This window comes from Somniosus microcephalus, chromosome 15 (assembly GCF_052327205.1).
Source record: "Somniosus microcephalus isolate GS21.2 chromosome 15, FLI_Smic_1.0, whole genome shotgun sequence".
NCBI lineage: Eukaryota > Metazoa > Chordata > Chondrichthyes > Squaliformes > Somniosidae > Somniosus > Somniosus microcephalus.
Window position 1 is genome coordinate 1461660 of NC_141001.1, and position 15961 is coordinate 1477620.

The 15961-nt window shown below is 53.7% G+C and overlaps 1 protein-coding gene across 3 annotated transcripts in view; it reads right to left on the reverse strand.

Annotated features, from left to right (window-relative positions):
* Nucleotides 1-15961, reverse strand: part of rapsn (receptor-associated protein of the synapse, 43kD) — a 332392-nt gene that overhangs the window by 161658 nt on the left and 154773 nt on the right. For all 3 annotated transcript variants that reach the window (XM_086007452.1, XM_086007453.1, XM_086007451.1), the window contains exon 2: nt 14063-14161. In XM_086007452.1, the coding sequence (XP_085863578.1) occupies nt 14063-14161 (99 nt within the window). The remainder of the gene's footprint in view (nt 1-14062; nt 14162-15961) is intronic.

Below are 15961 nucleotides of genomic sequence, written 5' to 3' on the forward strand. Positions count from 1 at the left end.
AATACAGCACGGATAGAGGCCCTTCGGCCCATCGTGTCCGCGCCGGCCATCAAGCCCTGTCTAATCTAATCCCATATTCCAGCATTTGGCCCGTAGCCTTGTATGCTTCGGCATTTCAAGTGCACATCCAAATGCTTCTTAAATGTTGTGAGGGTTTCTGCCTCCACAACCCTTTCAGGCAGTGAGTTCCAGACTCCAACCACCCTCTGGGTGAAAAAGTTCTTTCTCAAATCCCCTCTAAACCTCCCGCCCTTTACCTTGAATCTATGCCCCCTAGTTATCGATCCCTCTACTAAGGGAAAAAGCTCCTCAGCATCCATCCTATCTATGCCCCTCATAATTTTGTACACCTCAATCATGTCCCCCCTCAGCCTCCTCAGCTCCAAGGAAAACAAACCCAACCTGCCCAGTCTCTCTTCATAGCTGAAGCGCTCCAGCCCTGGTAACATCCTGGTGAGCCTCCTCTGCACCCTCTCTAACGCGATCACATCCTTCCTGTAGTGTGGCGACCAGAACTGCACACAATATTCCAGCTGTGGCCTAACCAGTGTTTTATACAGCTCCATCATAACCTCCTTGCTCTTATATTCAATGCCTCGGCTAATGAAGGCAAGTATCCCATATGCCTTTTTTACCACCTTATCCACCTGTTCCACCGCCTTCAGGGTAGGTGTGAGTTACAATCATTTGGGTGTAGGTGTGAGTTACAGGCAGTGGGGGTTGGGGGTGAATTACAGGCATGGTGGTGAGTGTGACTTACAGGCAGTGGGTGGTAGGTGTGAGTTACAAGCAGTGTGGGGGTGGGGGTGAGATACAGGCAGTGGGGGTGAGTGTAAGTTAATGGCAGTGGGAGTGAGTGGGAGTTGCAGGCAGTGGGGGTAGGTGTGAGCTACAGGCAGTGCGGGGGTGGGTGTGAGTTTCAGTCAGTGGGGGTGGGTGTGATTTCCAATCAGTAGGGGTGGGTGTGAGATACAGGCAGTGGGGGTGAGTGTGAGTTACAGGCATTGGGGGGTAGGTGTGAGTTACAGGCAGTGGGGTGAGTGTGAGTTACAGGCAGTGGAGGGTAGGTTTGAGATACAGGCAGTAGGGTTGTGTGTGTGTTACAGGCAGTCGGGGTGGCTTAGAGTTACAGGCAGTGTGGGGTGGGGGAGAGTTACAGGCAGTGGGGGGTGGGTGTGAATTACAGGCAGTGGGGTTGGGTGTGGGTTACAGGCAGTGGGGTGTGTCTGAGATTTACAGGCAGTGGGGTGGGGTTAAGTTACAGGCAGTGGGGGTGGGTGTGAGTTATTTGCAGTGGGGGCTGGGTGTGAGTTACAGGCAATGGGAGTATGGGTGAGTTACAGGCAGTGGGCTGGTGGGTGTGAGTTACAGGCAGTGTGGGGTAGCATTGCGTTACAGGCAGTGGGGTTGGGTGTGAGTTACAGGCAGTGGGGGTGAGTCTGAGTTACAGGCAGTGGGTGTGGTTGTGAGTTACAGGCATTGGGGGGTGGGTGTGATTATAGGCAGTGGGGGTGGGGTGAGTTACAGGCAGTGAGGTGGGGCGATTTACAGGCAGTGGGGGGTAGGTGTGAGTTACAGGCATTTGGGGGTAGGTTTGAGTTACAGGCAGTGGGGGGTGAATGTGAGTTACAGGCAGTGGGGGGTAGGTGTGAGTTACAGGCAGTGTGGGTGTAGGTGTGAGATACATGCAGTGGGGGTGAGTGTGAGTTAAAGTCAGTGGGAGTGAGTGTGAGTTACAGGCAGTGGGGGGTATGTGTGAGTTACAGGCAGTGCGGGGGTGGGTGTGAGTTCCAATCAGTGGGGGTGGGTGTGAGATACAGGCAGTGGGGGTGGGTGTGGATTATAGGCAGTGGGGTGGGTGTGAGTTACAGGCAGCGTGGGGTGGGTATGAGTTACAGGCTGTGGGTTGGGTGTGATTTACAGGCAGTGTGGGGTAGGAGTGTGTTACAGGCAGTGGGGTGGGTTTGAGTTACAGGCAGTGGGGTGGGTGTGAATTACAGGCAGTGTGGGGTGGGTGGGTGTTACAGGAAGTGTGTGGTAGGTGTGTGTTACAGGCAGTGGGGGGTGGATGTGCGATACAGGCAGTGGGGGTGAGTGTGAGTTACCGGCAGTGGGTGTGTGTGTGAGTTACAGGCAGTGGGGGGTGGTTGTGAGTTACAGGCAGTGGCGTGGGTGTGAGTTACAGGCAGTGGGTGGGTGTGAGTTACAGGCTGTATGGGGTAGGAGTGATTTACAGGCAGTGGGGTGGTTTTGAGTTACAGGCAGTGGCGTGGGTGTGAGTTACAAGCATTGTGGGGTAGGAGTGATTTGCAGGCAGTGGGGGGGTGAGTTACAGGCAGTGTGGGGTGGGTGTGAGTTACAGGCTGTGTTGGTGGGTGTGCATTACAGACAGTGGAGTTTGAGTTACAAGCAGTGGGGGGTGGGGGTAAGATGTAGGCAGTGGGTGGGGAGTTACAGGCAGTGGGGGTGGATGTGAGTTACAGGCAGTCGGTGGTGGTTGTGAGTTACAGGCAGTCGGTGGTGGTTGAGAGTTACAGGCAGTGGCGTGTGGGTCTTAATTACAGGCAGTGGTGTCTGTGTGTGAGTTGCAGGCAGTGGGGGGTGAGTTACCGGCATTGGGGTTAGCTGTGAGTTACATGCATTGGGGGTAGCTGTGAGTTACAGGCAGTGGGGGTAGTTGTGAGTTACATACAATGGGTGTTGGTGTGTGTTACAGGCAGTGGGGAGTAGGTGTGAGTTACAGGCAGTGGGTGGGTGAGTTACAGGCATTGGCGGTAGCTGTGAGTTAAAGGCAGTGGGGGTGGGAGTGAATTACAGGCATTGGGGGTAGGTGTGAATTACAGGCAGTGGGGGGAGGGTGTCAGTTACAGGCAGTTGGGGTGGGGTGAGTTTCAAGCAGTTGGGCATGAGTGTGAGTTACATGCTGAGTGGTTGAGTGTGAGTTACAGGCTGTGGGGGTAGGTGTGAGTTACAGGCATATGGGGTAGGTGTGAGTTACAGGCAGTGGGGGTTGGGTGTGAATTACAGGCAGTGGGGGTGAGTGTGAGTTACAGGCAGTGGGGGGTAGGTGTGAGTTACAGGCAGTGTGGGGGTGGGGGTGAGATACAGGGAGTGAGGGTGAGTGTGAGTTAAAGGCAGTGGGAGTGAGTGGGAGTTACAAGCAGTGGGGGCAGGTGAGATTTACATGCAGTGGGGGTGGGTGTGAGATACAGGCAGTGGGGGTGGGGTGAGTTACAGGCAGTGGGGTTGGGTGTGAGTTACAGGCAGTGGGGGTGAGTGTGAGTTTCAGGCAGTGGGTGTGGCTGTGAGATAGAGGCAGTGGGGGTGGGGTGAGTTACAGGCAGTGTGGGGTAGTAGTGCGTTACAGGCAGTGGGTTGGGTGTGAGTTACAGGCAGTGGGGGTGAGTGTGAGTTACAGGCAGTGGGTGTGGCTGTGAGTTACAGGCAGTGGGGGTGGGTGTGATTATAGGCAGTGGGGGTGGGGTGAGTTACAGGCAGTGAGGGTGAGGTGAGTTACAGGCAGTGGGGGGTAGCTGTGAGTTACAGGCATTTGGGGGTAGGTGTGAGTTACAGGCAGTGGGGGGTGAATGTGAGTTACAGGCAGTGGGGGGTAGGTGTGAGTTACAGGCAGTGCGGGTGTAGGTGTGAGATACATGCAGTGGGGGTGAGTGTGAGTTAAAGTCAGTGGGAGTGAGTGTGAGTTACAGGCAGTGGGGGGTAGGTGTGAGTTACAGGCAGTGCGGGGGTGGGTGTGAGTTCCAATCAGTGGGGGTGGGTGTGCGATACAGGCAGTGGGGGTGGGTGTAGATTATAGGCAGTGGGGTGGGTGTGAGTTACAGGCAGTGTGGGGAGGGTATGATTTACAGGCTGTGGGTTGGGTGTGATTTACAGGCAGTGTGGGGTAGGAGTGAGTTATAGGCAGTGGGGGTTCGGTGTGAGTTACAGGCAGTGGGGTGGGTTTGAGTTACAGGCAGTGGGGTGGGTGTGAATTACAGGCAGTGGGGGGTGAATGTGAGTTACAGGCAGTGGGGGGTAGGTGTGAGTTACAGGCAGTGTGGGTGTAGGTGTGAGATACATGCAGTGGGGGTGAGTGTGAGTTAAAGTCAGTGGGAGTGAGTGTGAGTTACAGGCAGTGGGGGGTAGGTGTGAGTTACAGGCAGTGCGGGGGTGGGTGTGAGTTCCAATCCGTGGTGGTGGGTGTGAGATACAGGCAGTGGGGGTGGGTGTAGATTATAGGCAGTGGGCTGGGTGTGAGTTACAGGCAGTGTGGGGAGGGTATGAGTTACAGGCTGTGGGTTGGGTGTGATTTACAGGCAGTGTGGAGTAGTAGTGAGTTACAGGCAGTGGGGGTTCGGTGTGAGTTACAGGCAGTGGGGTGGGTTTGAGTTACAGGAAGTGTGGGGTGGGTGGGTGTTACAGGAAGTGTGGGGTAGGTGTGTGTTACAGGCAGTGGTGGGTGGGTGTGCGATACAGGCAGTGGGGGTGAGTGTGAGTTACCGGCAGTGGGTGTGTGTCTGAGTTACAGGCAGTGGGGGGTGGTTGTGAGTTACAGGCAGTGGTGTGGGTGTGAGTTATAGGTAGTGTGGGGTAGGTGTGTGTTACAGGCAGTGGGGGGCTGGTTGTGCGATACAGGCAGTGGGGCTGGGTGTGAGTTACAGGCAGTGGGTGGGTGTGAGTTACAGGCTGTATGGGGTAGGAGTGATTTACAGGGAGTGGGGGTGGTTTTGAGTTACAGGCAGTGGCGTGGGTGTGAGTTACAGGCATTGTGGGTTAGGAGTGATTTACAGGCAGTGGGGGGGTGTGAGTTACAGGCAGTGTGGGGTGGGTGTGAGTTACAGGCAGTGTTGGTGGGTGTGCATTACAGGCAGTCGGTGGTGATTGAGAGTTACAGGCAGTGGCGTGTGGGTCTTATTTACAGGCAGTTGGGTCTGTGTGTGAGTTACAGGCAGTGGGGGGTGAGTTACTGGCATTGGGGTTAGCTGTGAGTTACATGCAATGGGGGTAGCTGTGAGTTACAGGCAGTGGGGGTAGTTGTGTATTACATACAATGGGGAGTAGGTGTGAGTTACAGGCAGTGGGTGGGTGAGTTACAGGCATTGGCGGTAGCTGTGAGTTAAAGGCAGTGGGGGTGGGAGTGAATTACAGGCATTGGGGGTAGGTGTGAATTACAGGCAGTGGGGGGAGGGTGTCAGTTACAGGCAGTTGGGGTGGGGTGAGTTGCAAACAGTTGGGCATGAGTGTGAGTTACATGCAGTGTGGTTGAGTGTGAGTTACTGGCTGTGGGGGTTGTGTGAGTTACAGGCATATGGGGTAGGTGTGAGTTACAGGCAGTGGGGGTTGGGTGTGAATTACAGGCAGGGGGTGAGTGTGACTTACAGGCAGTGGGGGGTGAGTGTGAGTTACAGGCAGTGGTGGGTAGGTGTGAGTTACAGGCAGTGTGGGGGTGGGGGTGAGATACAGGGAGTGAGGGTGAGTGTGAGTTAAAGGCAGTGGGAGTGAGTGGGAGTTACAGGCAGTGGGGGTAGGTGAGATTTACATGCAGTGGGGGTGGGTGTGAGAAACAGGCAGTGGGGGTGGGGGTGAGTTACAGGCAGTGGGGTGGGTGTGAGTTACAGGCAGTGTGGGGTGGGTGGGTGTTACAGGCAGTGAGGGGTAGCTGTGTGTTACAGGCAGTGGTGGTGTGCGATAAAGGCAGTGGGGGTGAGTGTGTGTTACTGGCAGTGGGTGTGGGTGTGAGGTACAGGCTGTCGGGGATGTGTGTGAGTTACTGGCAGTGGGGGGTGGTTGTGAGTTACAGGCAGCGGGGCTGGGTGTGAGTTAAAGATAGTGTGTGGGTGTGAGTTACAGGCAGTGTGGGGTAGGAATGAGCTCCAGGCAGTGGGGTGTGGGGGATAGTTACAGGCAGTGGGGTGGGTGTGAATTACAGGCAGTGGGGTGTTTGTGAGTTACAGGCAGTGGGGGTTGGGTGTGAGTTACAGGCAGTGGGGGTGGGTGTCTTTTACAGGCAGTAGGGGGTAGGATTGATGTACAGGCAGTGGGGGACGTTGTCAGTTACAGGCATTGGGGTAGGTGTAAGTTACCGGCAGTGGGGGGTGGGTGTGTGTTACAGGCAGTGGGGGTGGGTGTGAGTAACAGGCAGTGTGGGGTGGGTGTAAGTTACAGGCAGTTGGGGTGGGGTGTGTTGCAAACAGTTGGGCGTGAGTATGAGTTACACGCAGTGTGGGGTGGGTGTGAGTTACAGGCAGTTGGGGTGGGGTGAGTTCCAGGCATTTGGGGGCGAGTGTGAGTTACAGGCAGTGGGGGTAGGTGTGAGTTACAATCATTTGGGGTAGGTGTGAGTTACAGGCAGTGGGGGGTGGGGATGAATTACAGGCAGTGTGGTGATTGTGACTTACAGGCAGTGGGGGATGAGTGTGAGTCACAGGCAGTGGGTGGTAGGTGTGAGTTACAGGCAGTGTGGGGGTGGGGGTGAGATACAGGCAGTGGGCGTGAGTGTAAGTTAAAGGCAGTGGGAGTGAGTATGAGTTGCAGGCAGTGGGGGTAGGTGTGAGTTACAGGCAGTGCGGGGGTGGGGGTGAGTTTCAGTCAGTGGGGGTGGGTGTGATTTCCAATCAGTAGGGGTGGGTGTGAGATACAGTCAGTGGGGGTGAGTGTCAGTTACAGGCATTGGGGTAGGTGTAAGTTAGCGGCAGTGGGGGGTGGGTGTGTGTTACAGGCAGTGTGGGGTGGGTGTGATTACTAATCAGTGGGGGTGGGTGTGAGGTACAGGCAGTGGGGGTGGGGTGAGTTACAGGCAGAGAGTGTGAGTATGAGTTACAGGCAGTGGGGGTGGGTGTCTTTTACAGGCATTGGGGGTAGGTGTGAGTTACAGGCAGTGGGGGAGGGTGTCAGTTACAGACAGTGCGGTGAGTGTGAGTTACAGGCAGTGTGGTGTGAGTTACAGGCAGTGGGGGAGTGAGTTACAGGCAGTGGGTGTGAGGTACAGGCAGTGGGGGGGTGGGGCTGAGTTACAGGCAGTGGGTGTGGGGTTGAGTTACAGGCAGTGGGGGTGGATGTGAGTTACAGGCAGTGGGGGTGGGTGTAGGTTACAGTCAGTGGGGGTAGCTTTGAGTTACAGGCAGTGGGGGGTAGTTGTGAATTACAGGCTGTGGGCAGTAGGTGTGTGTTACAGGCAGTGGGTTGGTGAGTTACAGGCAGTCGGAGGTGGGTGTGAATTTCAGGCAGTGGGGGTGGGTGTCTGTTACAGTCAGTGGGGGTAGATGTGGATTACAGGCAGAGGGGTGGGACTTTCAGTTACAGGCATTGGTGGGTAGGTGTGAGTTACTGGCAGTGCGGGTGGGGGTGAGTTACAGGTAGTGGGGGTGGGGGTGAGTTACAGTCAGTGCAGGGTAGGAATGAGTTACAGGCAGTGGGGGTGAATTGTACGCAGTGGGGGGTTGGTGTGAGTTACAGGCAGTGGGGAATGAGTGTGAGTTACAGGCAGTGGGTGGTGGGTGAGTTACAGGTCGTGGGGGTGAGTTACAGGCAGTGTGGGCTTTGTGATCGATACAGGCAGTGGGGGTGGATCTGAGTTACAGGGAGTGGGTGGATGTGTGTTACAGGTAGTGGGGTGTGATTTACAGGCGTGGGGGTGGGTGAGAGTTACAGGCAGTGGGGGGTAAGTGTGAGTTACAGTTAGTGGGGTGAGTGTGAGTTGCAGGCAGTGGGGGTGAATGTGGGTTACAGGCAGTGGGGGGGATGAGTTACAGGCAGTGTTGGGTGAGTGTGAGCTACAGGCAGTGGGTGTGGGTGTGGGTTACAGGCAGTGGGGGGGTGAGTTACAGGCAGTGCAGGGTAGGAATGAGTTACAGGCAGTGGGGGTGAATTGTACGCAGTGGGGGGTTGGTGTGAGTTACAGGCAGTGGGGAATGAGTGTGAGTTACAGGCAGTGGGTGAGTTACAGGTCGTGGGGGTGAGTTACAGGCAGTGTGGGCTTTGTGATCGATACAGGCAGTGGGGGTGGTTCTGAGTTACAGGGAGTGGGTGGATGTGTGTTACAGGTAGTGGGGTGTGATTTACAGGCGTGGGGGTGGGTGAGAGTTACAGGCAGTGGGGGGTAAGTGTGAGTTACAGTTAGTGGGGTGAGTGTGAGTTGCAGGCAGTGGGGGTGAGTGTGAGTTGCAGGCAGTGGGGGTGAATGTGGGTTACAGGCAGTGGGGGGGATGAGTTACAGGCAGTGTTGGGTGAGTGTGAGCTACAGGCAGTGGGTGTGGGTGTGGGTTACAGGCAGTGGGGGGGTGAGTTACAGGCAGTGGGTGTGGTGTTGAGTTACACGCAGTGGGTGCCTGTGAGTAACAGGCAGTGGGGTTGAGTTACTAGCAGTGGGGGGTGAGTGAGAGTTACAGGCAGTGGAGCCTGGGTGTGAGTTACAGGCAGTGGTAGTGATAGGTGTGAGTTACAGGCATTGTGGCTTGGGTGTTTGTTACTGGCAGTAAGGGGTGGGGGTGAGTTACTGGCAGTGGGGGTGGGTGTGAGTTACAGGCAGTGGGGGTAGTTGTGAATTACAGGCAGTGGGGTGTAAGTGTGTGTTACAGGCAGTGGGGAGTAGGTGTGAGTAACAGGCGGTGGGGTTGGGTGTGAGTTAGAGGCAGTGGGGGGTGGATGAGAGTTACAGGCAGTGGGGGCTGGGTGTGAGTTACAGGCAGTGGTGGTGATATGTGTGAGTTACAGGCATTGTGGCTTGGGTGTGTCTTACAGGCAGTGAGGGGTGGGGGTGAGTTACTGGCAGTGGGGGTGGGTGTGAGTTACAGGCAGTGGGGGGTAGTTGTGAATTACAGGCAGTGGGGGGTAAGTGTGTGTTACAGACAGTGGGTTGGTGAGTTACAGGCAGTAGGAGGTGGGTGTGAGTTACAGGCAGTGGCGGTTGAGTTACTGGCAATGGGTTTGTGTGTGTGTTACAGTCAGTGAGAGAGGGTGTGGGTTACAGGCACTGGGTGTGTGTGTGAGTTACAGGCAGTGGAGGGTGGGTGTGAGTTGCAGGCAGTGGGGGCAGTAGGTGTGAGTTACAGGCAGTGGGGGTGGGTGTGAGTTACAGCCAGTGGCCGTTGAGTTACTGGCAATGGGTTTGTGTGTGAGTTACAGTCAGTGGGGATGGGGGTGATTTTCCAGCAGTGGGAGGTGGGTGTGAATTACAGGCAGTGGTGGTGGGTGTGAGTTACAGGCAGTGGGGGGTAGGTGTGAGTTAAACGGCTGTGGGGGGTGTCTGTGAGTTACATGCAGTGGGTGTGTGCGTGTGTTACAGCCAGTGGGGGTGGGTGTGATTTACAGGCAGTGTGGGTGGGTGTTAGTATCAGGCAGTGGGCGTGAGTGTGAGTTACAGGCAGTTACATAAGAACATAAGAAATAGAAGCAGGAGTAGGCCAATCGGCCCCTCGAGCCTGCTCCGCCATTCAATAAGATCATGGCTGATCTGATCCTAACCGCCAATCTACAATCACAGGGCCATCTCCCGAATCGAACAGAATTAGACACATGAAATAGGAGCAGGATCAGGCTACACAGCCCTTGGGCCCGCTCCGCTACCCACAGGGCCATGACTGATCCGAACCTAGACTCATATCCAAATTCCTGCCCGCTCCCCGTAACCCTTAATTCCCTTTACTTCTAGGAAACTGTCTATTTCTGTTTTAAATTTATGTAATGATGTAGCTTCTACAGCTTTTTGGGGCAGCATATTCCATGGACCTACCTCCCTCTGAGTGAAGTAGTTCCTCCTCATCTCAGTTTTGAAAGAGCAGCCCCTTATTCTAAGACTATGCCCCCTAGTTCTAGTTTCACCCATCATCAGGAACATCCTCCCCGCATCCACCCGATCCAACCCCTTCACAATCTTATATGTTTCAATAAGATCGCCTCTCATTCTTCTGAACTCCAATGAGTAGAGTCCCAATCGACTCACCCTCTCCTCATATGTCCATCCCCTCATCCCCGGGATTAACCGAGTGAACCTTCTTTGTACTGACTCGAGAGCAAGTATGTCTTTTCTTAAGTGTGGACACCAAAACTGTATGCAGTATTCCAGGTGCAATCTCACCAATACCTTGTACAACTGAAGCAATACCTCCCTATTTTTATATTCTATCCCCCTAGCAATGAAAGCCAACATTCCATTTGCCTTCTTAATCACTTGCTGCACCTGCATACTAACCTTTTGAGTTTCGTGCACCAGGACCCCCAGATCCCTTTGTACTTCAGTACTTTCCAGTTTCTTGCCATTAAGATTGCTCTATGATTTTTCCTGCCAAAGTGCATAACTTCACACGTTCCAGGCAGTGGGTGTGAGTTACAGGCAATGGGAGGTGTTGTGAGTTGTATGCAGAGGGGGTGAGTGACAGACAGTGGGGCTGGGTTTTACAGGCACTGGGGTTGTGGGTGAGTTACAGGCAGTGGCAAGTGGGTGTGAGTTACAGGCAGTGGGGGTTGGGTTGAGTTAAAGGCAGTGGGGGTGGGTTTGAGTTACAGGCAGTGGGGAGGTGGGTGTGAGTAACAGGCAGTGGGGAGGTGGGTGTGAGTAACAGGCAGTGGGGGTGGGTGTGAGTTACAGGCATTGGGGCTTGGGTGAGAGTAACAGGCGGTGGGGGTGGGGGTGAGTTAGAGGCAGTGGGGGGAGGGTGTGAATTACAGGGAGTGGACTTGGGTGTCTGTTGCAGGCAGTGGGGGTAGATGTAGGTTATAGGCAGTAGGGTGTGTGTCAGTTACAGGCAGTGCAGTGAGTGTGTGTTACAGGCAGTGGTGTGTGGGTGAGAGATACAGGCAGTGCAGGTGGGTGTGAGCTCCAAGCAGTGGGGGTGATTTAAGGCAGTGGGAGGTGGGTGTCAGTTACAGGCAGTGGGGGTAGATGTGATTTACAGGCAGTGGGGGAAGGGTGTCTGTTACAGGCAGTGCAGAGAGTGTGAGTTACAGGCAGTGTGGGGTGGGTGTGTGTTACAGGCAGTGGGGGTGTGAGTTACAGGCGGTGGATGTGAAGTACAGGCAGTGGTAGGTGGGTGTGAGTTACAGGCAGTGGGTGTGAGGTTGAGATAGAGGCAGTGGGGGTGGGGGTGAGATACAGGCAGTAGGGGTGGGTGTGAGTTACAGGCAGTGGGGATGGGGAGGAGTTACAGCCAGTGGGTGTGAGTGTGAGTTACAGGCAGTGAGGGATGGGTGTGAGATACAGGCAGTAGGGGTGGGTGTGAGTTACAGGCAGTGGGGATGGGGGGAGTTACAGCCAGTGGGTGCGAGTGTGAGTTACAGGCAGTGGGGGATGGGTGTGAGATACAGGCAGTAGGGGTGGGTGTGAGTTACAGGCAGTGGGGATGGGGGGGAGTTACAGCCAGTGGGTGTGAGTGTGAGTTACAGGCAGTGGGCGATGGGTGTGAGTTACAGGCAGTGAGGGATAGGTGTGAGTTACAGGCAGTGGCGGTTGAGTTACTGGCAATGGGTTTGTGTGTGAGTTATAGTCAATGGGGGTGGGGGTGGGTTACAGGCAGTGGGGGTGGGTGTGAGTTACTGGCAGTGGAGGGTGGGTGTGAGCTACAGGCAATGGGGGTGATTTACAGGCAGTGGGAGGTGGGTGTGATTTACAGGCTGTGGGGGTGGGTGTCTGTTACAGGCAGTGGGGGTAGGTGTGAGTTACAGGCAGTGTGGGGAGGTTGCCAGTTACAGGCAGTGTGGTGAGTGTGAGTTACAGGTTGTGTGGGGTGGGTGTGAGTTCCAGGCAGTCGGGGTGTGAGTTACAGGTGGTGGGTGTGAGGTACAGGCAGTGGGGGGTGGGTGTAAGCTACAGGCAGTGGGTGTGGGGTTCAGTTACAGGCAGTGGGGTGGGTGTGAGTTACAGGCAGTGGGGGTGAGTGTGAATTACAGGCAGTGGGGGTGGGGGTGAGTTACAGGCAGTGGAGGGTGGGTGTGAGTTACAGGCAGTGGGGGTGAGTGTGAGTTTCAGGCAGTGGGGGTGGGTGTGAGTTTCAGGTAGTGGGTGGTAGGTGTGAGTTACAGGCAGTGGAGCTGGGGTGAGTTACAGGCAGTGGGGGGTGGGTGTGAGTTACTGGCAGTGGGGCTGTGTGAGTTACAGGCAGTGTGTGTGAGTGTGAGTTACAGGCAGTGGGGGTGGGTGTGAGTTACAGGCAGTGGGGGGTGGGGGTGAGTTACAGGCAGTGGGGTAGGTGTGAGTTACAGGCAGTGTGTGTGAGTGTGAGTTACAGGCAGTGGGGAGAGGGTGTTTGTTACAGGCAGTGGGGGTCGGGTATGAATTTCAGGCAGTGGGGGTGGGTGTGAGTTACAGGCAGTGGAGGGGTGTGTGTGTGTTAGAGGCAGTGGTGGGGTGGGTGTGAGTTACAGGCAGTGGGGTAGTAGGTGTGAGTTACAGGCAGTGGGGGTGGGTGTGGGTTACAGGCAGTGGGGGTGGGTGTGAGTTACAGGCAGTGGGGGCTGGGTGTGAGTTACAGGCATTGGGGTGGTAGGTTTGAGTAACAGGCAGTGGGGGTGGGTGCCTGTTGCAGGCAGTGAGGTTAGATGTGGGTTACTGGCAGCGGGGAGGCTGTCAGTTACAGGCATTGGGTTAGGTGTGAGTTACAGGCAGTGGGGAGGTTGTCAGTTACAGGCAGTGCAGTGATTGTGTGTTACAGGCAGTGGGGTGTGGCTGAGAGATAAAGGCAGTGCAGGTGGGTGTGAGCTACAGGCAGTGGGGGTGATTTTCAGGCAGTGGGAGGTGGGTGTGATTTACAGGCAGTGGGGGGTGGGTTTCTGTTACAGGCATTGGGGGTAGGTGTGAATTACAGGCAGTGTGGGGAGGGTGCTAGTTACAGGCAGTGCGGTGAGTGTGAATTACAGGCAGTGTGGGGTGGATGTGAGTTACAGGCAGTGGGGGTGTGAGTTACATGTGGTGGGTGTGAGGTACAGGCAGTGTGGGGTGGGTGTGAGTTACAGGCAGTGGGTGTGGAGTTGAGTTACAGGCAGTGGGGTGGGTGTGAGTTACAGGCAGTGGGGGTGGGTGTGAGTTACAGGCAGTGGGGGTGGTGGGAGTTAAAGCCAGTGGGTGTGAGTGTGAGGTACAGGCAGTGGGGAATGGGTGTGAGTTACAGGCAGTGTGCGTGAGTGTGAGTTACAGGCAGTGGGGTGTGGGGTGAGTTACAGGCGCTGCTGCGCTCAATAAAGCAGTCCATGGGAGAAAGGCTTTTTTCCAAGAAACATTAGCAGTGGCTGTTCTATAGAGCAGGCAATGCTCTGTGCCAATACTGGAGCCCTGTAAATTTTAGCCTTATATTCAGTATAATCCAGCAACACCTTGCATTTAGATAACAATTTAATGTAGTAAAACTTACCAACGTGTCAATGGACTCAATATCCACTCCCTCCCCCACTGTTGCACTGTGACTGTAGTGTGTACTATCTACAGGATGCACTGCAGCAATTCAACAAGGTTCAGCAGAACCTCACCCTCCCAACCCAACCCCACCTCTCTGCGACATCCAGGACAGGAGCAACACCACCTACAAGTTCCCCTTCAAGTCAGGTACCATCCTGTCTTGGAAATATATCGCCGATCCTTCATCGTCACTGGGTCAAAATCCTGGAACTCCCTCCCTAACAGCACTGTGGGAGTACCTTCACCAGAGGGACTGCAGTGGTTCTATAGTACAGACACTGCTAATGTTTCTTGGAAAAAAGCCTTTCTCCGATGGACTGTTTTCTTGAGCCCAGCAGAGCACACAGACCTCAGTTTCCTGCTGTCCTTTCTTCAGGGTCCTTTGTATGAGATTTGAATGCAAGAGCACACCTTTACCTGCTCAAGGGCAATTATGGATGGAAATGAATACTGGCATCGCCAATGATGCCCACATCCCAATAAAAAAGTCAAAGCAAAATTTGGTTGTCAGAGAGGTTAACAAAATCAGCGATGGGGACCTTCAGAAGGAGGCTGATTGTAACAACTGGGAGAGCACCAGTGATACGAGTGATCATCTCTGGTCCTTCAAAGATTTCAGAACTCAGGACCAAACAGCCCAACTTGATACATCACGATAGAAAATGATACCAACAACCTTACCAACACGTCTGTGCGATGTCGATGAATGTCAGCAAAGCAGAGCAGGCAGAGGGCCTGCAGCGGTCGGTCTCTGTGCTGTATTGCAATCTTCATTGACTCCTGGGGGAATAACAGGCACCCGTCAATAACACACACCCGTCAATAACATGTACCCGTCAATAACACACACCCGTCAATAACACACACCCGTCAATAACACGTACCCGTCAATAACACACACCCGTCAATAACACACACCCGTCAATAACACACACCCGTCAATAACACGTACCCGTCAATAACACACACCCGTCAATAACATACACCCGTCAATAACACGTACCCGTCAATAACAAGTACCCGTCAATAACGCGTACCCATCAATAACACGTACCTGTCAATAACACACACCCGTCAATTACACACAGCCGTCAATAACACGTACCCGTCAATAACACACACACATCAATAGCACACACCCGTCAATAAAACACACCCGTCAATAACACGCACCCATTAATAACACACACCCGTCAATAACACACACCCGTCAATAACACACACCCGTCAATAACACACACCCGTCAATAACACACACTCGTCAATAACACACACGCGTCAATAACACACACCCGTCAATAACACGTACCCGTCAATAACACACACCCGTCAATAACACACACCCGTCAATAACACGTACCCGTCAATAACAAGTACCCGTCAATAACACGTACCCGTCAATAACACGTACCCGTCAATAACACACACCCGTCAATTACACACAGCCGTCAATAACACATACCCGTCAATAACACGCACCTGTCAATAACCCACACCCGTCAATAACACACACCTGTCAATAACACACACCCGTCAATAACACACACCTGTCAATAACACACACCCGTCAATAACACGTACCCGTCAATTACACACAGCCGTCAATAACACGTACCCGTCAATAACACGCACCCATCAATAGCACACACCCGTCAATAACACGCACCTGTCAATAACCCACACCCGTCAATAACACACACCTGTCAATAACACACACCCGTCAATAACACGCACCCGTCAATAACACGCACCCGTCAATAACACACACCCGTCAATAACACGTATCCGTCAATAACACACACCCGTCAATAACACACACCCGTCAATAACACGTACCCGTCAATAACAAGTACCCGTCAATAACACGTACACGTCAATAACACGCACCTGTCAATAACCCACACCCGTCAATAACACACACCCGTCAATAACACGTACCCGTCAATAACAAGTACCCGTCAATAACACGTACACGTCAATAACACGCACCTGTCAATAACCCACACCCGTCAATAACACACACCCGTCAATAACACACACCAGTCAATAACACACACCCGTCAATAACACACACCTGTCAATAACACGCACCAGTCAATAACACACACCCGTCAATAACACGTACACGTCAATAACAAGTACCCGTCAATAACACGTACACGTCAATAACACGCACCCGTCAATAACAAGTACCCGTCAATAACACGTACACGTCAATAACACGCACCTGTCAATAACACACACACATCAATAACACACACACATCAATAACACGCACCCGTCAATAACACGCACACGTCAATAACACACACCCGTCAATAACACACACACATCAATAACACACACCCGTCAATAACACGCACCCGTCAATAACACGTAACCATCAATAACACACACCCATCAATAACACGCACCCGTCAATAACACGTACCCGTCAATAACACACACCCATCAATAACACACACCCGTGAATAACACACACCCATCAATAACACGCACCCGTCAATAACACGTACCCGTCAATAACACACACCCATCAATAGCACACACCCGTCAATATCACACACCCATCAATAACAC